Source organism: Aptenodytes patagonicus, chromosome 22, assembly GCF_965638725.1.
Source record: "Aptenodytes patagonicus chromosome 22, bAptPat1.pri.cur, whole genome shotgun sequence".
NCBI classification, from domain to species: domain Eukaryota; kingdom Metazoa; phylum Chordata; class Aves; order Sphenisciformes; family Spheniscidae; genus Aptenodytes; species Aptenodytes patagonicus.
This window is the reverse complement of record NC_134970.1, coordinates 3,855,565-3,873,553: the sequence shown is the minus strand read 5'-3', so window position 1 is coordinate 3,873,553 and position 17,989 is coordinate 3,855,565. Positions and strand designations below refer to the sequence as shown.

At 49.2% G+C, this 17,989-nt stretch overlaps 2 protein-coding genes across 3 annotated transcripts in view; one reads left to right on the top strand and one right to left on the bottom strand.

Moving 5' to 3' along the window:
* The window catches only part of CCND3 (cyclin D3), a 49,029-nt gene extending 37,884 nt beyond the window's left edge, over positions 1–11,145 (bottom strand). Inside the window, exon 1 of one of the 2 annotated variants that reach the window (XM_076357956.1) lies at positions 10,980–11,145. In XM_076357956.1, coding sequence (XP_076214071.1) covers positions 10,980–10,988 — 9 coding nt within the window. In that variant the 5' untranslated portion in view covers positions 10,989–11,145. Of the gene's footprint in view, positions 1–9,351; positions 9,439–10,979 lie in introns of those variants that run through there. The other variant, XM_076357957.1, reaches the window with a different exon arrangement.
* On the top strand, positions 10,987–17,629 carry TAF8 (TATA-box binding protein associated factor 8). The gene is made up of 8 exons (XM_076357954.1): positions 10,987–11,046; positions 12,122–12,278; positions 12,965–13,063; positions 13,355–13,417; positions 13,875–13,999; positions 14,318–14,465; positions 15,240–15,382; positions 15,839–17,629. Exons 1-8 carry the CDS (start codon positions 10,987–10,989, stop codon positions 15,980–15,982), a joined length of 939 nt encoding a protein of 312 aa, XP_076214069.1. The 3' UTR covers positions 15,983–17,629.
* Positions 17,630–17,989: the final 360 nt, after the last annotated feature.

Sequence of the window (17,989 nt, the reverse complement as noted above, 5' to 3'; positions counted from 1 at the left end):
GGCTTGATGGAGGTCCTCACAGACAAACCCAAGTAACACACAGACATGCTCTGAGGAAAACTTTGTCCAGGGAGCATGGTCCAGGGTCAACAGTTTCTAGCCACAAACATTTCCTTCACTCTATTTTTTTTGCCCCTTCAAAATTGCATTTCCTAGGACAGAGAATACTCTGGGATTTCCCAGCCCACCATCACTAGGTGGGACCCTCAAGGGGACCAAGGCTATTAGTCCTTAGGGAGCTGCACAACAGAGGGTCAGCAAGCAGAGCCAGATCAGAAACTCTGCCATGGCAAGTTAACAGAGGTTATGGAGAAAGACTTCAGACTTAGAGAGGAAGAGACAGAGACATGAGGGAGGAAGGGAGGAGGAGGAGGAAGGAAGGGAGATGATATCCGTCCCCATGCCCAGAGCAGGGAGGTGAACAGACAGAATAAGCAGCGAAGCCTATCGTTGCCTCCCAGCTGGTGCAGATCCCCAGAGACAGGCTGTGGGTCACAGCCCATTGAGGATAGGGCTGTCATCTATGTGAAGCTTTATCAGCAGCTGTTTCTTCTTTCTTTCTGTCTTGCTCCAAACTCTTGATTTCCAAAAAGGGTGGGAGATGTCACAGAATCAGCAACACATCCTGAACAGCTGCTGCCACCCTCTATCTCTGCCTCACCCCTTGTGTCTCACTGCTGCTTCTGAAGGCCCCAGAGGAACAAACTGCTCTGCCTGGCTAATGGGGAGGTCATTACACCCCAAGTCCAGAGGACTGTGGCTGCCTGGTGGGATTCAGTTTTGGGTTCGCATTAGGTCTGACCGATTCAAGACTTCCATACAGCCTTTGGGTCAGGCTCCTGTGGAAAGAGCCATTTGGAGAAAACAGAAGTTTTCCCATCTCAGGCTTATTCCATGACATGATCTGGAGCCTCTCCTTCCTCTCAAGGAGGGGAGAACAGGTGGGAGAGGGTAGAGAGTTTTTTCGACACCCAAGGCTTCTCATGGAGCAACTAGTGTGAAGATGGCCTGGCTGCACCTCCTGCCTGGGCAATGGGATTCTTCCATGGCCACAGGTAGAAGGAGGTATGTATAGACACGGCTGGCCAGGTCTCTCCACCCATTAGCACAAAGATACTTAAGCATCTAATTCTAGTTTGAATATGCCTCTGTGCTAGCAAAGGAAGCAATTTTTGAAGGATGTATGATTTTTAGAGACACTAAGCAACATAGTTCCTTCTAAAATCAAGAAAGGCCATAAAAGAGCCAGCTTCTTTGGGGGGGAAAAAAAAAAGTCCTTGAAAGAAAAGTAATGCTATTCAAGTGATTTAACAAACCTCCCTCCCCTCACTCTCCCAACAGCCTATTTCAGGATTTCTTCCCAAGAAGCCTCCCTTTTCCCTAAAGATCCTTTTTTGAGCAGATTAATAAACTTCAGGCTTTGTTCTTATGAAGAATCTTTTATCAGCTTCTTGCACTGATAGTGACAATTTTCATTTCATCTGAAAATGGGAACGGGGAACTGGATTTGATCAAACAAGAATCAGTCCAAACCCAAGCTCTAAACTCAGCTTGAACCTGTTGAAAAGGTCCAATAAGTTCACAGAAGTTCCTACATTTCATCCATTGCTATGCTTCTGTATTTCCAGGATCCCACTGGGAAGAAAAAAGTGACTTTCATCAGACTCCAAGCTCAAATTTACAGATATAGGCATTTGCTCAGAGTGCTTTGCTAAGAAACACCAGTATTCTTGAAATGACAGATTTAATGGGCAAGTAGAGGTGACAGCAGTCCCTCTGAACCCCATTATTGCCACGCACTCTTGTAACGGTAAGCAGCTGCTTAACTTTGCAACTCTTCCAGTCAAATCACTGATGGTTCTTAAGCTATTTCCCCCCAACCCCATTTTAAAGATGGGGGAAAAAACAAACACAGAAAGGGAAGTGTCTTGCTATATACAAAGACCAACAGCAGAGCCAGAACCAGGCCCTCTAAGGTTGGTGTTCTAGTCATTGCACCTCAGCAGCAGACAAAAGTTTGTACCACATCACCCGTCGCCGTGGGAAGCATCTCCAAAAGCTAGTAAAACCCCTCAGTCCAACCTGGGAGAATTTTAGCAAGCCATGTCCATGCATGAGACCCAGCTGAGGCATGTGGGCTCTACAGAATCCATCCAAACAGCTTCCCCGTCCTTTGAAAATAGGAAGAGCTCAAAAAAGGACCTCAAGCCCAGCTGGGATAGCCAACATCGCACAACCACAGCTCAGAAGAATTCTCCAAACTTTCATGTTCTTCTACTCTGAAGCAGAGCTAGTTCAGCCTACTCACAGCATGGGCCATGATCTGCTGCAGAAATTGCTCATGCTGGCCCTGGATGCTCCCTGCCAGGGGGAACATGGGCAGCTTCACCCTGCTCTGATAGAGGAGCTACCCACAGCCCATCCTGGAGAGCAGAGGTATCCCACCACCCCAGCCCAATCCCTGGGCCTGTGCATGGAGGAGCAGGATTCCTTCCCCCACCCCTACCCTGAAAAGACAACACCCACCGTGTGGTTTCCTGAAACGATAGCGATATTTGTCAAAGACAGCAGTAAGAAACCCAAATGGGTTAAGTGGCCTCTTCTGAGTTGAGAGCTGCCAGTGCTCATGCTCCAAAGTAAGGCTGTCACCCTGTGGGGCCAGCAGCAACACCTTACTCTTTGCAAAGTATCAAAGGCACATGCGATGCAGCTCTGGCTTGGAGCAGAGATGGCTTCATCTGGCAAGCTGTTAGCCACAGAGGAAGTGTGCAAAAAACATGCAGGAGACATTGTCCTGGCCCAGCTTTAATGCTGACATCTGCTTTACAAGAAAGACGGTGCCCACCTTGCTGTGCAGTACTTCCTCTGACAGCCTGAAGGCCTGATCCTCTGAAGATGACATTTAAAAGTCAGGCAGATACTTGAGGTGGGGAATGGGCTCATGGCCCAAGGCAAAAATATGCCAAATGTGGATACAGGGCTCAGCAAACAGGGATAATTCTGGGTGTGCTGCAATTACACATTGCATTTGCCACTTCTTGGTCAAGGATGAATGAGAAGAGGAGGATTCAAGATTTGAGAAAGTTTCAGGTCAGACATATGGCTCTGACTGTGATCAATCCATGCTAGGGAGAAGGCAGAGGCAATGTGTCTCTTCTCCCAGAGTCCTTCTAGCTGGTTTTAAGGATCCCCAGTAGCCAGACCATCATCATCTGTTGACAAGACAGGAGAGAAGCTGGGCCAGACAAGTACTGGCTCTCTGCTGAACATGCTATTGGCTCTCCCTGACACCGCTGGGGATATTTTGATTTACAGCATCCCTGATACTAAGGGACTGCATCAGTGGCTGTTACATCCAGCACCTGGTGTGTCCGAAGCAGCTGCAAACAGTTTGCCCAAAGCAAGGATGGGAAGTCAGAATGACAGCTTGCAGATAAGATTGGATGGAGAACTTATCCTCTCCAGTGCAGGGGGGAAGGTGAGGACCATTTCCATTGCCTGTAAGAATCTGCACCGGAAAGCATCCCCTAAACCTGGCGGCGTTCCTCTGCCTGTTCTCTCAGCAAACCCTAAGATCTGCTCTTCCCACATCTAACCAGTTGCACAAAAGCAGACTTAACCCATCTCCTCATTACCTTTGGACCCTAAAGCTTCAGGCAAACAGAGGTAACAGAATGGAGAAGAACATCCACTGAGTCACTGATGAGGTGGGACGAGCTGACCAGAGATCTGCAATAGTTCTCAGCAGCGGAGACTCTGGGCAGCCTGGAGGTGTGGGTTTACATGCTTGGGGGATTAGACATGGCACTGACTCAGAAACATAGCTATGAGCTGGTGGAATGGGAAGGAACAGTTTGTACATCAGCTGAATAGTGTTGAAATAAGAGGTCCAGCAAATATCAATCACCCTAGGCCTGCTTTAAGCAGTAAAGATGCTCTGACATTCCAGTTTGGCCAAATGGAGCTCCTGGTACCTCCTTGATGTTGCAGGCTCGTCCTTAAAGACCAAAATTTGCAAAAGGAGACACTGGGTGGGGGGAGCCTGCCTGAGTGGCAGGGGAGGAGAGCCAGAGACCCTTTGGGGTCCAATTCCAGCACAGACACTGCCACATAGTATAACCTCGGAAGGGATACTAGCTCTGACTGCCCGCTTAGGAGCTGGCTATAAACCCCTCATTTCTGAGTCTAGCTCAGCAGCCTGCAGTTGAACTACAGCATTATCTTCTGGAAAGACAGTCAGTCTTGATTTGGAGCCTTGACATGTTTGGGAGTGTACTGCACCCTTGAGGAGCCCAATTACATTTCCCTACAAAGAGATGCATCTTATTTCCTGTTTTAACTGTGCTGACCTGCACTTCCAGCAGCTGGATCTTGTTACAACTCTGTTAGATCAAAGAACCCTCTACCACCAGACACCTTCTCCCCTTGTGGTTATTTATAGGTTTGACTAAACAGCTTCAAGCTTTACTCTGAAAAACTCCACGGCTAGAACGCCTAACTCGCACATTGAGATGCATTTTGCATTCTGGAAACTCTTCTCCACCCTCTGCGCATGTTACATCTTTTTGAAAGGTGAATGTAAATTCCAGACGTGATCCCTCAGCACTATCCAGAGAGCTCATTCGCATCCCCACGCCTCGCCACGAGCCAAGGCAGGGCAGTCCTTTCTGCCAAGACATCAGCCTCCTCTGCCAAAGAAGAAAACCAGCAAGAAATCTGCAAGGGTTTTACTTCAAGAGGCTTTAATTAACACACATGTATATTGCCAACAATAACACCGCTGCTGTTTTAGAGAGGAGGACAACACTAACAAACAGATATTTCTCAAAATAGTAAATAAAATAATAAAAAACAGTAGCAGCAACATGGCTATAAGCTCTCTGCATTTGAGTTTTCATTTCTGCAAGGCATAAGCCAATGCCATTAGAAAAAACCCCAAATATTCTCAGATGTGCAGTTTATTCCCTCCTTGCCCAGCAGCAGCTTCCTCTGCATATCAAGTGTTTGCCACTGTTAAACTGCATGACAAAACCCCTCAGATCTGGTCAGCCAAGGAATTTGGGAGCTTCATAGGAGCTTTTCAGCAACAAATGGCTGCAGGGAAGATTTTGGTGACATCCTGACAGCTAAGGGGTGTAAGAGCCTAAATGAATTCGCTGTTGGCTATTTTGGTTTCTGAATTAAGTTGCTCAGAAGTAAGAACACATTGGTCACGACATGCCCTCTGGTGGCAACGGTGCTGGGGTGGCTTAGGGCAGAGCCAGAAGACAGCAGCACCACGCAGGTGGCAGCTGCCTGCTTTCGGGGCCAGGTGCTGCAAGGAAACCAACCCGCAGCAGCTCCATCCTTCACTCTGGGCCTGTCCAAGGCACATCTCTCTGGCAAGCCAGAGGCACAATGAAATTTAAGAGCACAAAGGGACATTAGATCACTTGGCCTGGCTTCCTGTCTAACACGTGCTGCAGAATTTCACCCCTACATTGAGCTCAGTAATTTCCATCTGACTAACCACCTCTCTCAAAGTTATGATTTGAAAACATCAGGGTCATGCAGCCAGCCTTCTGCAGGCTCTTCTGCTACGCCGAGTGCCTCCCAGGCTCAAGCAATTACAAAGCCTTGGGCTTTCACTACCCAAAAAGTCCGGAGTCATCAGTTCCCATTATTCTTCTCAAATATGAATTCCAAGAAGCTTTACAGCTTTCCCTCTGGGATTGTCCATATCAGAATAACTGTTCAGCTGTATCTCAACAAGGTTAATATTCTTCTTGTCTGGGGTCACAAAACTCTTTAGTGTCTGGGAATCCCCACTCCTACCTCGTTTTAAGTGATCTGCATGCAATTCAGAGTAAAAACACATTAACTTTTTCCTTTCTCAGTTTGACACCAACGTGAAAGTGGTTTTTGTTGTTGCTAAAAATGGGAAACAGAGGAAGTGTTCCAACCTTTGGGAAAACACAACATGCCCAGGAAGGCACACAGACTATCGCCATCCTGCAGTTTTTCGTTTTGCTGCCAGGTGACCGATTTCACAGCACTCCAGAGGAAACTGGCACGTTAAATTGGCAAATTTTTCCAGCGGCAGTGTCATTTCCCACTTCACCCGGGCTCTGAAATAAAGATGCCGCCCTCCACCTATGGACGCAAACTGCCAGCATGGTTCTGCTTCCAAATTCCATCCCTTTCAAATTGGATCCCCGTCAACATCTTTTAGCATGGCACTGAAGTGCTCCTTTTTCGCTAGTCCCCTCTTGTCTCGGCTGGCTAGTCTCCTCTAGTGGCTGCTAGCAGCTACTTCAGAGCAGCCGGTACTTCAGAGACATGCAAGAAACTCTTAAATCACTGAGTAACTGGACCTTTATGGAAGTTTTTTTATTCCCACCCCACCAGTCAGAGGGGAGCTAGGCATAAGGGAAGAATTATGTACCCACGCCATAAAGAGGGATAGTCCCTATAAACCCATAGTTTTAGGGCTATCTGCAAATCTGTGGACTAGTGGATTTCTGCCAGGCTCTGGATACTCTGCTCGGGATGAGTCCAACATGGACTGCACTACTCTGGGAAGAGCTTTCCAAGGGTACTGCACCACCAACAAGAATGTTTTATTGTCAGATGCTGCTTTTTATCAGCTCTGAAAGCATCTCACAAAGAATGCCTGTACTTACAGACGGGAAAGCGAAATGCAGAGGAGCAGAGACTTGCCTATGGTTACTCAGCAGGCTGGCTGCAGAGCCAGGACTACAGCCCATAATAATACAATGCATTGCCCCACTAACGACAGCACCCAGCCTCCCCTAGCATCCCTCACTGCAGGACTTCCCCCACCACCCCCTTCCCAAACCAAAGCCCCTGGAGTGCTAAGAGCTAGAGACTTAAACAGTTTTATTTTCTGAAATTTGTCTATGAAGCTTTGGGAAGGAGGAAAAAAGAATATTCCCAAGAATAAAAAACAGGCAGCACAGGGCTGTGAAGTACTCTTATTTACACAATAGCTCCCACACATGAATAAATCAGGTAACGCAGTACATACAAGGAAAGAATCAGCAAAAGACATCAAATGCAGAGGGCCGTGCACAAGCCAGGCCAAACAGCTCAGCCAGAGCAGGCAATAAATGCTTTTGCCGGAATTTCAGCAGCCTCATTTGCAGCAACCCATCTCTGTAGAGGGAGCTCACAGCAGGAGACAGTGGGTGCCAGGGGCGCACTGAAGAGTTGTGGCTGCTCATCTGGACAAGCATACACCCCAAGGAAGGAGGCAGCACACACACAAGAGCAGTGGACCCTGCCTGGATGCAGATGCTTGCGCAACACTGATGGAAGGCACTGCACTGGCCTGGCCTCTGGCCTGGCAGGCAGATTCTTCAGCTGCAGAAGGAGCTTGTGCCTGGGGGGAACTCCCTGAAGCCTGCCTGAGCTGGGAGAGCTGGTGCACAGCCCAGCTACCAGCATCCCTTTGCTCTTGACTGCTGTGGGGACACACGATGCAAGCGGGCACAGGAAAGTTTACATTCAGTAGCCTCGTCTGACCTCATGGCTGAGCCTGCTTCTAGCAGGAGACTGGACTAGAGACCTCCTGAGGTCCCTTCCAGCCTGAATTGTACTGCGGGGCATCAGATCCCTGGTGGGAATACAGGCTAGGCTAGGCAAGGCTCCCTCAGCAATGCTCAGGTGGGAGCTGGGCATTTCAAAAAGACTTGAAATAACTAGCTAGGAATTGCTGACGGATGTGGGGGGGTCTGAAACCTTGCCTCTGCAGGGCTCCTTCTTTCCTACAAAAGCTGAAGGAAGGAAGACTGTGCTCATGTTCTCATTAACTGCTCAGCCTCTCCACTTTCCAACTCCCAGAAAGATGCTCCAGGTCTGCTCAGGAAGACACTGGATGCCCTCCATCCATATGGACAGAAACAAGCATTGCACAGAAAAAAATTTGAGTCAGCTGGGGCAGAGAGAAGCTGTGTGGCTGTACAGATCTGCAGTTAATTCTCCAGAGCAGGAGAAGGATGCTGGGTCTCAGTCTGTATTCTTCAGGATTGTATCTGTGTTTTATGTGAAGCAGTTACATGCATAAACACTCCTGAAGGCAGGGACTGAAAGCCAGGTTTGTTTCATTCTAGGCAAGTGCTGTAAATAACAGGCTGAAAAGTGACATTACAAAGTACTGGAGACAAGAGACCAAGAAGAGACTGTCCTCATGCAATAAAACAACCAGGAGTTACGGATCAACTATCATGTGCTGTATTTATATTTCACCCCTCACAATCTCAGTAAAATAACTCAGCTGCTAATACCCTCATCCTCCTCACTGCACAGATGAGGGAGTGAAGGAGAGACGTAGCAGCAGAGATAAGAGCAGACTGAGGTCCTGACCCACACGCATCTCAAACATGTGCATGCTACTCCCTCACTCTGCACTGGGCCCCTACCCGATCTCTCTTCTGCCTGAAACATTTCAGGGTCTAGCACCACACCACTAATCACCATTTATTTCTTTTTTTCCCCTGCTCAGTGTGATGGCTGGCATATTATATTATGAGGAGGAAATGCTGCCTTACTTAGTACTCTGATGCACACAACATTCATCAGCAAAAGCACCTGTTCACACTTGCTTCCCCATTTACTCATCCCCTAGATTTGCTACAAGAGCAAGCTGTAAATTGGTTGAATTAACTTGATGGCAAGCTGACACCGAGGGGCACAACACTTCCCATGGTACCATGCATAGTACCAACCAGTCTGAAACTCCCCCAGCGCTCCTGCAGACATTTTTGGCTCTACTCAAGCCTGTCTTTGCAGCACCAGCACTACACCGATGCTTTCAGTCCAGCCCTGCCAGCATTCACTCCCCTTCCCATCCAAACAATTGGGGTCTGACACATCTCAGGAGTTACCCAGAAAATTGCAACCTACCAACATTAAGCACTCACATTTCCCCTCTTTTAGCTTCATCCGCAATGTCAGCTTACTCACTAGCATGCAGACCTCCAGAAGTTCCTCAGCTGGAATCTACAAGGCTTCAGCATCTCTCTCTTTCTTAACATGCTAGGGGGCTGAGAGCCTGCCCCACCTCCACTACAAAGCCATGGCAGAGACCGATATCCCTGCTGAGGGATGGTAAAGTGGCTGCCTCACGGTTTGGCAGAACGCTGACACCGTGGGAATTCACATAGACAAACTGCAGCAAGATCCCCAGTCAGCACCAACCCCCTCACACACAGCCATTTCACGGTACTTTTAATATCTTCGGCACAATTACACTCCACCAGCCCTCTGCCAACAGTTTTGCTTGTCCCTGAGCACATAAGGCATAAGATTGCCCTCTATATCACATTTTCAGTCTCTGATGTTGCCGCCTACCTTTGATGATCAAGAAGTTTGCTTCTGCAGGCGTGTTTGCTTTGAACAATCCAGCCTCCACCTTCCTCTGCCTCCTCGCTTTCCCTGTCTGTTAATGGATTTTGCTATTGTTGTTGAAAAGCCAGCAGTGTGTAGAAGCTGTGTTGCCATCCAAACCAAATACAATCAGGACCTTTAATTTCCAGCGTGGCAGCTGTTGTTTACATCACTTTTTTTTCCCCTCTCACATGCAGTAATTGGTTCTTACAATGTTCTTGCTCTCCCACACATGTACTTAAACAGGAAGCAAGGGGTGGGAGTTGTAGCGTGGGGGTTTCCTGTTCTGCCTTTCTGAAACACTTAACTGACACCAAAGCTTTGATCAAAAGATCTAAGCACACAGGCTGGTACACTGAGGTTCAGCTAAGAGTACATATTGCTTACAACAGGAAAACCCTAAGTGCTCCCGTGGTTACAGGGTTCCCAGCACACCGCTGGTACTTTTCAAGCTTTTTTAGTAAATAGTTTCCTAATGGGAACGCGGGCTATTCTAAGGTAAGTGCAATGCCATTACACAGGTTTCGCTCTCCTGGTTAGCCTGTAGAGGCAGGGTGAGGGCTTTCCCCCCCAAGGTGCCCAGACAAGAAGTGGAAAACCACAAGCTTCAATACATCTCAGGAAATGAAAGAGGCACTCTTCTGAACCTCAGAACAAGGTGGGCTGAACTTTAGACCTTTGCCCCACTGGCTCACGGCACCTTGCAGGGCCACGGGCTGCAGCCGGCGCTTGGAGCCCACATACGACACCAGCACCCGCCTCCTGCGGGCCCACGTGGCAGCGGGCACACAGGTGCGCAGGGGAGCACCCAGGGGACCCCCACCCTGCCATGGGCACACTGCTGGGGGGGGGGGGGGGCAGCGAGCACTGGGGCTGGGCAGTGCAGGCAGTGGCACAGGCTCCACGCCCGCCTGCCCATGCCCTCCTGTGCTGGTTTTGGCTGGGGTAGAGTTAATTTTCTTCATAGAGGCTGGTATGGGGCTGTGTTTTGGATTTGTGCTGGAAACTGTGTTGATAATAATACAGGGATGTTTCAGTTACTGCTGAGCAGTGCTGACACAGAGTCAAGGCCTTTTCTGCTCCTCACCCCACCCCACCAGCGAGCAGGCTGGGGGGGCACAAGGAGTTGGGAGGGGACACGGCCGGGACAGCTGACCCCAACTGACCCAAGGGATATTCCGCACCATATGACGTCATGCTCAGCAAATAGAGCTGGGGAAGAAGGAGGAAGGGGGGGACATTCAGAGTGACAGCATTTGTCTTCCCAAGTCACCGTTATGCTTGATGGAGCCCTGCTTTCCTGGGGATGGCTGAACACCTGCCTGCCCATGGGAAGGAGGGAACGGATTCCTTGTCTTGCTTTGGTGTGTGCGGCTTTTCTTTTCGCTATTAAACTGTCTTTATCTCACCCCACGAGTTTTCTCACTCCTACCCTTCCGATTCTCCCCCCATCCCACCGGGGGGCAGTGAGCCGTGGGGCTCGGTTGCCGGCTGGGGTCACACCACGACGCCTCCCTCCCACCCACACTACAAATCCCACAGTGCCCCGCGCGCGCCTCAACGCGCAACCCCCCCCCCCCCGGCCGCCGCACCTGGCGCATGCGCACGGCTCCATATGGCTCCAAGATGGCGGACACAGCGTCCGGTGGCTCCGGCACGGTAACGGCGGCTCCTCGCCGGGACGCGGGGCCGTTATGGAGGGTGTTTCCCGCGGGGACCGGGCGGAACGGCAGCGGCCTGTTCCTCCCATGGCGCTGAGGCGCCTGCGGCCTGCCCGTGGGGCTTTGAGGCGGAGGCTGAGGGGAGGGAGGCGCTGATTGGCTGAATGGCCGGAGGGAGGCGGGGTTCGGCAGCGGGGCTTGATTGGCTCAAGTTCTTCCGCTCGGATTGGCCGGCGAAGGGGGCAGCCAGGCGGGGGTGCCCGTGGGGCGGCTTTTTTAAAGGGGCCGCGCCCCAGAGGGCGTTCCACCATGAGTGGTGCCTGCAGCACCGTGTCTATATCTTACCTGTATATGCGTGTGTGTGTATGCGTGTACATATGTGTAGATGTAGATGTATAGATCTGCGTGTGTATATGTATATATGTGTGTATGCGTATGTACATGTGTGTAGCTGTGTGCGTGTGTGCGCATGCGCGCAGTGGGGGACAGGCAGGGCCGGCCCCTGCCCTCGGAGCGCAGGCAGCCCTGCCCGCAGCCCTGCCCTCCAGCCCTGCCCGCAGCCCTGCCCGCAGCCCTGCCTTCAGCCCTGCCTTCAGCCCTGCCCGCAGCCCTGCCCGCAGCCCTGCCCTCAGCCCTGCCCGCAGCCCTGCCCTCCAGCCCTGCCTTCAGCCCTGCCCGCAGCCCTGCCCGCAGCCCTACCTTCAGCCCTGCCCTCAGCCCTGCCCTCAGCTCTGCCCGCAGCCCTGCCCACAGCCCTGCCCGCAGCCCTGCCTTCAGCCGTGCCTTCAGTCCTGCCTTCAGCCCTGCCCGCAGCCCTGCCCGCAGCCCTGCCTTCAGCCCTGCCTTCAGCCCTGCCTGCAGCCCTGCCTGCAGCCCTCCGCTGCATCACGGAGCCCGTCCCAGGGCAGCGCCCCGCAGCCCAGGGGGCTCGCCCTTCCCGGTAGCCGCTGCTGGGGCAAGCAGAGCTCTGGCCTCGCTGCTCCCCCCCCCCCCCCCGCCGCAGCGGGTCTGGAGGTGGCTTCGTTTCTCTGAGCTGTCGTTTCGGGGCGGGGGGGGTTGGTCTGTGTCCGCAGAGGTCGGGCAGCAAGCACGCAACCACGCCTGCGGATAACTACTACCTGGCTCGGAGGAGGACCCTGCAAGTGGTGGTCAGCTCCTTGCTCACCGAAGCCGGCTTCGAGAGCGCTGAAAAGGCCGCGGTGGAGACGCTGACAGAGATGTTACAAAGCTGTGAGTGTCCAGCAAAGTCACGCTGGTCCCCTGAAGTTTTGCGTTTCTCTGTTTTCAAATTGGCCTTCACTCTCCCATTTTTTTGTTGCGTTTTTTTATTACCTTGTGTTAATGACGTTAGCAAAAGCGGAAGGCTGGACTGGTGGCTAGAGCGCAGCCCCGGAGCCGCAGGCTTCTGTGAGCGCGAGATGTTTGTCCGAACTCAGAAGTACTTATTTATCTTAGTGAGTACTCATTAGATAATCATTAGGTATCCTAATAAGCTCCCCATACTGAGACGCTGCCAGAATAAATAGAGACAAAGTTCCAGACCTTTAGTCAGTTAAGGCTGTAGAAGTTCCTGTGTTTGGCAGCTCTGCTCCTACTCTTCCAGGTGATGTGCCTGGGATCTCTTTTTCTGAAATCAAGAGGTGATTAGGTTTTGTATTTTTTCACGCCTGTGATGCAGATTTGCCTTTTGCATTTGTGGAAAACATCTGACTCTCTGATCTTTAGTGTCTCCTTACTTTGCACACGCTTTAACTTCAAATACGCAGGCTGTAAGACACTGGATTCCAGGAGATATTTTTCATTCCTTGCTAAATTTGCTAAAAATTCAGGTCTCTGAAACCAGGGTTGGGCTGACACAGATGTGTGGTCACTGTCTGAATCGAATATGTGGTGGTGTTTTTTTCCACCCCCCCCAGATATTTCTGAAATTGGAAGGAGCGCAAAGTCCTACTGTGAACATACAGCCAGAACACAGCCTACGCTCTCCGATATAGTGGTTACTCTAGTGGAAATGGGTGAGTAGTTGACTGGTCCCGCTAATTCCAGCTGCCTGCATTGCAAAAGATGTGGGTGTGCTGCGTCGGTAGGAAAATCTGTCCCCCGTGTTTCTGATGCCCACTGCTCCGGGCCTCATGCAGGCGCTCGGATATCGCTGCTGTGGATGCAGTATGAATATATGCAGAGTACGTGATTTTCTTTCTCATGTAATTTGGAGCCCTTGGAAAAATTCTGGAGAAGCCTAAGAGAAGGGATTTTTGACAGGATAAACTCTTGGTGTGATTTCTGTTTCCTCTTTTGTATTTCAGGGTTCAATGTTGAAACGCTTCCTGCATATGCCAAGCGGTCCCAGAGGATGGTCATCACTGCCCGTATGTGGGAAATCCTTTCTCTTCTTACGTAGGAAAATTGGAAATAATTCGGCATTCCTATCTGCTGGCATCCAGGGCTCCTGCTTTTCTGATGGATGATGCAGTCCAGTGCTCCTGGAAATGCAGTTTGTGTTAAGGATTCCTGTAATGACTGTGTAATAGGTGAAGGAAGGTACCCTCTGCCGAATCAGTTGCCTTTGCTTCAGCATCCTCATTGCACATGAGAATCCTCGAGACGGTTTTGTTCCTCTCGTGTAGGAGAGAGGGGTCAAGTAATCCTTGTTCCCTTTTGGGATGCCAAACACAGCCTGAAACTATTGCTCATGGGACGTGCTCTGTCCCTTTCATAGGACCTGGAGACATGGATCACAGCTCAGTATAAGCTAGCACCTTGTCCCTAACTCTTGGCAGAACGAAGCTGGCTGATTTGTGTGTGTGCATTTTTTTCTAACTGTAGCTCCTGTGACAAACCAGCCTGTGACTCCCAAAGCCCTGACAGCTGGACAGAACAAGCCACATCCATCCCACATTCCTGGCCATTTCCCTGAGTTTCCAGATCCTCACACTTACATCAAGACGCCAGTGAGTGAAAAAAGACTTCCGTGCCATTTGGGGTCTGTCTGCAGTCAATGACACCAGGAGTGGTGTATAAATATTTTTACTGTCGTGCTGGTACTGTTTATCCAAAACATTGTTTCTCCTGGCTTAATGTATTGCTTGTTGTTTGCGGGTTGCCCTTGCTGTAGATTTCTGGCTGATTGACATCTCATCCTGAAAATCTCTGCATGTTTAAGGTCAATGCTTGCCTGTAGCATCTGCATCCTAGTAGTGTTTTGAGGTTCAGCTCTCTGCACTGCATCCACTAACGGTGTTCTTTTTTTTCTCCTCCCTGCTCCACAGACATACCGGGAGCCAGTATCTGATTATCAAGTCCTACGGGAAAAGGCAGCATCTCAACGGCGTGACGTAGAAAGAGCTCTCACGCGTTTCATGGCTAAGACGGGAGAAACACAGAGTCTCTTCAAAGATGATGTTAGCACGTTCCCATGTGAGTTATCTAGGACACTTTGTGCTGTAAATGGCAGCTATCTAACTGAGTACACACTCTGTTAGAGTTCTTGCTACTGCAGGAGGTGAGCACTGAAGGACCACATTGCGTTTGCCCTTCTGAGGCACTGGAAGGCAGGGAAATGAGGAATTTTCTGTTTAAAACGTGGATGATAAACAGAATCAAAGCCAAATGGTAGGCTTCCACCCTCACCAAAGGCTCGCTTGCTTCTGCTGGTGGAGAAAGCCTTGGCTGACAGGTGCTAAATTTAAAGCTCATCCCAATCCTGACTCCGCCCCTCTGTAACTTTTGAACAAGTAATTTCTTCTCTCTCACATTTTTGTGGTAGGCAGTGGAGGTTTTCCTGTTTCTCTGTCTGCAGAGCAGTGATGAGAATTCCCACCTTCCCAAGGCTCACTGATGGCATCGATGTCAGTGTTATCTTAAGGGGGACTAAGTGATGCTGCAGCCTGTGAGATAATTGAACTTTTATGGAGGTCAGGAAGGATTTTTTGTGTTAGTATAATGCTGCGTCCTTAGCTGGAAACATAAAGGAGCCTCAGAAAATAGGAAATTAGAGACCGCTATCTTTTAGGGACAGCATATTTCATTCCTGATCCCTGGGAGCAGCAGGAAAAGAGTGTGTGTGTGTTTAAAACCAGGACCAGTGAAAGTGTTTGGTCTCTAAGTAACCAGTTGGCTTTGTGCTTCATAGTCTCTGACTTGAGGAGCCTTTTCCCAGCTTGCTGACTGTGTCCTTTTCCCTAACCCTAGTGATTGCTGCCAGGCCTTTCACTGTACCCTACCTGACAGCTCTTCTCCCCTCTGAGCTGGAAATGCAGCAAATGGAAGAAACGGATTCATCTGAGCAAGACGACCAGACAGACACTGAGAACCTCCCCCTGCACATGAGCACGGTACGCCCAGCCTGAGAGAGAAATGTCTCTCGGGCCTGACTTAAACATATGACACCTGGTTCTTTGCCTGTCTTCCCTGCAGCTGAGCAGTGTGGGTGGAAAATGGCAGAGTGGGTTGCGTTTTACCAGGTGTAAATGACTAAACATTGTCATGGTTCTTTAACTTTCTGCAGGCTGCAATGCAAAATGAGGCTGGATCATGAGCTTTCAGTACAACCTTCATTTCAGTGTTAGGAGAGAGAGGATTGTCCTAGAATCCCGCTGTTCCCGAAGGGGATCTTCTTGTGTTAGAAATCAGGAGTCCTCACCTTTAATGCACCTCCTTGCGTGCTGCTGTTTATCTTGGCTGTTGATTATCTGTTTTGCCCATAGGTTACGTGGTTTGAACTTCTAAGCCTTGTTTAGCCTAACTTTGGTTGTTTATGCTTGTGTGTTTGTTTTCTTTTAATGTGGCAGGATGATTCAGGACCTGAAAAGGAGAATGCTTCAGTGTTACAGCAGAACACCTCCCTGTCAGGCAGTCGGAACGGGGAGGAAAATGTGATAGACAATCCCTACCTCCGGCCAGTGAAAAAGCCCAAGATCCGCAGAAAGAAGTGAGGTGTAGCCAGCTGGCTGCTCAGAGAAAGAGAAACCCGGGGGTTCCACCTCCGCTGCTGTGGGTGAGAGGCATGGAGCAAGACAGGAGAGGCAATCCGGCTGAGTGGCAGAAGCAGAAGAATGATCTCTCTCTGCCTAGTGAACTACACTCTCATCTTGGTTTGCAATGGTCCCCCTTTCCCCTCTGCTCTCCTGCTGACTTGGAATGGTCAATGGTCAATTGCCTTAAAAGCGTTGAAGGCTACCGGGTTACAGATGGGAATTGTCTCATTTACTTCGGTTTGTTCTCACTGTCGGCAGGATTTACTCTCTGAAGAGATGGGGGACACAAAGGTTCTGGCTGCTCAGTGCTTCCCAGCAGGCTCTACAGAATACAAAGGCATAATTCGTTTGTGGCTGGCTGGCAGGCTAGAAAAGAAACTTCTGCAATCGACCTTGCCTGGCCTTATAATGTAAGGAGCATGTATTAACAGAGACAGAAAAATCCCAGAGAGGTTTCTTTCTTTGGATTCTTGGCAGGTAAAAGCAAACAGACTTTTCTTTTATAAACTAAAGGCGTCTGATGTGTTGGTAAGAGAGTGAAGTGTAAATACAGAGCTAAGATGGCATTTTAGTCTCACTTTTCTGACTGCAGCTGCACTTCTAACTTAAAAGCGCTAAGTGTGGTGTTTACCCTGTTCTGCTTTGAGATTATTTTTTAGCAGTATGAATGGCAAGATTTAACAGCTGCTTCAGGCTATTTTTCAGTTCTATTGTTAGTTTCAACACAGCACAACTCCTTTGAGAGTTCACACCTTCACCAGCTGTTTTGAAAGATGCTGTGCTGAAAAACTTGGAATATGGAATAAAGCTGTATTGATTGCAGTCCGCAAGGCCATGCTATTGATCGCACTTTTTAATTTTGTCGGTTCTCAGATATGGGCTTTTATCAACAGAAGTTGCTCTTTTTTTTCGCCTTTATTTCTCCAGTGCAGAAGACTTTATTTCAGCAGTGAAAATGACTGGTGATGGGAGTATTGTAATTGTTAGCTGGTTCTGGAGGGCTTTGCTTTAATTTTCATTCAGCCTTTACTTAGGCAAAATATGGGTTAAATTTCTTTGACAAAAGACTCCTGTAGTTTGGTCCAGTCTCCCAAGCATCTCTTCTGGATGAAAATGTGGTGCTGGGAGAGGCAGCAAAAACTGCCTGCTACTGACTGCCAGGCAGGTCATGGTTTCCTAGAGTAGTAGCTGAATGCAAGAAGTCTGTTGCAGTCACTGGGGAGGTCAGTTATGTGTGTACATGTTCACCTCTGTTTAGTTAAGGCATCCTCCCAGGCCTCCCTCTTCCCCTGGCGCCCAGGGAGGAGGAGGATAAAAAGGAGTAATTGTTTCAGTGAGAACAGAGGTGTTCCTGCCAAACAATTTGAAATGACATCTCTAGCAAAAAAGTCCTGCATGTGCCATTGTCACTTCTGCTGGTGCCTTGGTTGTACAGAATAACAAATGTACAGAGACATTGTGTATGTATGTATATATAAAAATTTATATCTTTTTACTTGGATGAAGCATTTTTCGTAATGAGAAAATCCCTCGCTGGGTAGGGGAAAAATGTAGGACGAAAATAGTAATTTTTATGTTCATAATAAAAGAAATTTTATCTCCTACAAGCAAAACTGGCTGAGTCCTTAAAGTTTCAGGAATGGAAAAGCACCTGAATTGAGCCTGAGTGTGTTTTCAGTGGGGTGTACAAGTGGTAGGAAGTTCATGTCCTTGCCTCTGCATCTCTTCCTTTCTCCACAGCAACACTTGATAGCTGAGAAGGTTGGGAATTTTCCGACAAAAACTTTGGTTCGTTAGAAATATGTTCAGTGAGGACAAAGTGCCTTTTGAAATAGCATCAGTTTTGCAAAAGCTTTAGTAGAAGGTTTCGCCAATCACAGGTGCAACATGTGGTTGAGAAGAACTGCAGAATCATAGGTACTGCTTACTTTCTTTTACATCTTCTCTTACACATGTATTTTTCTC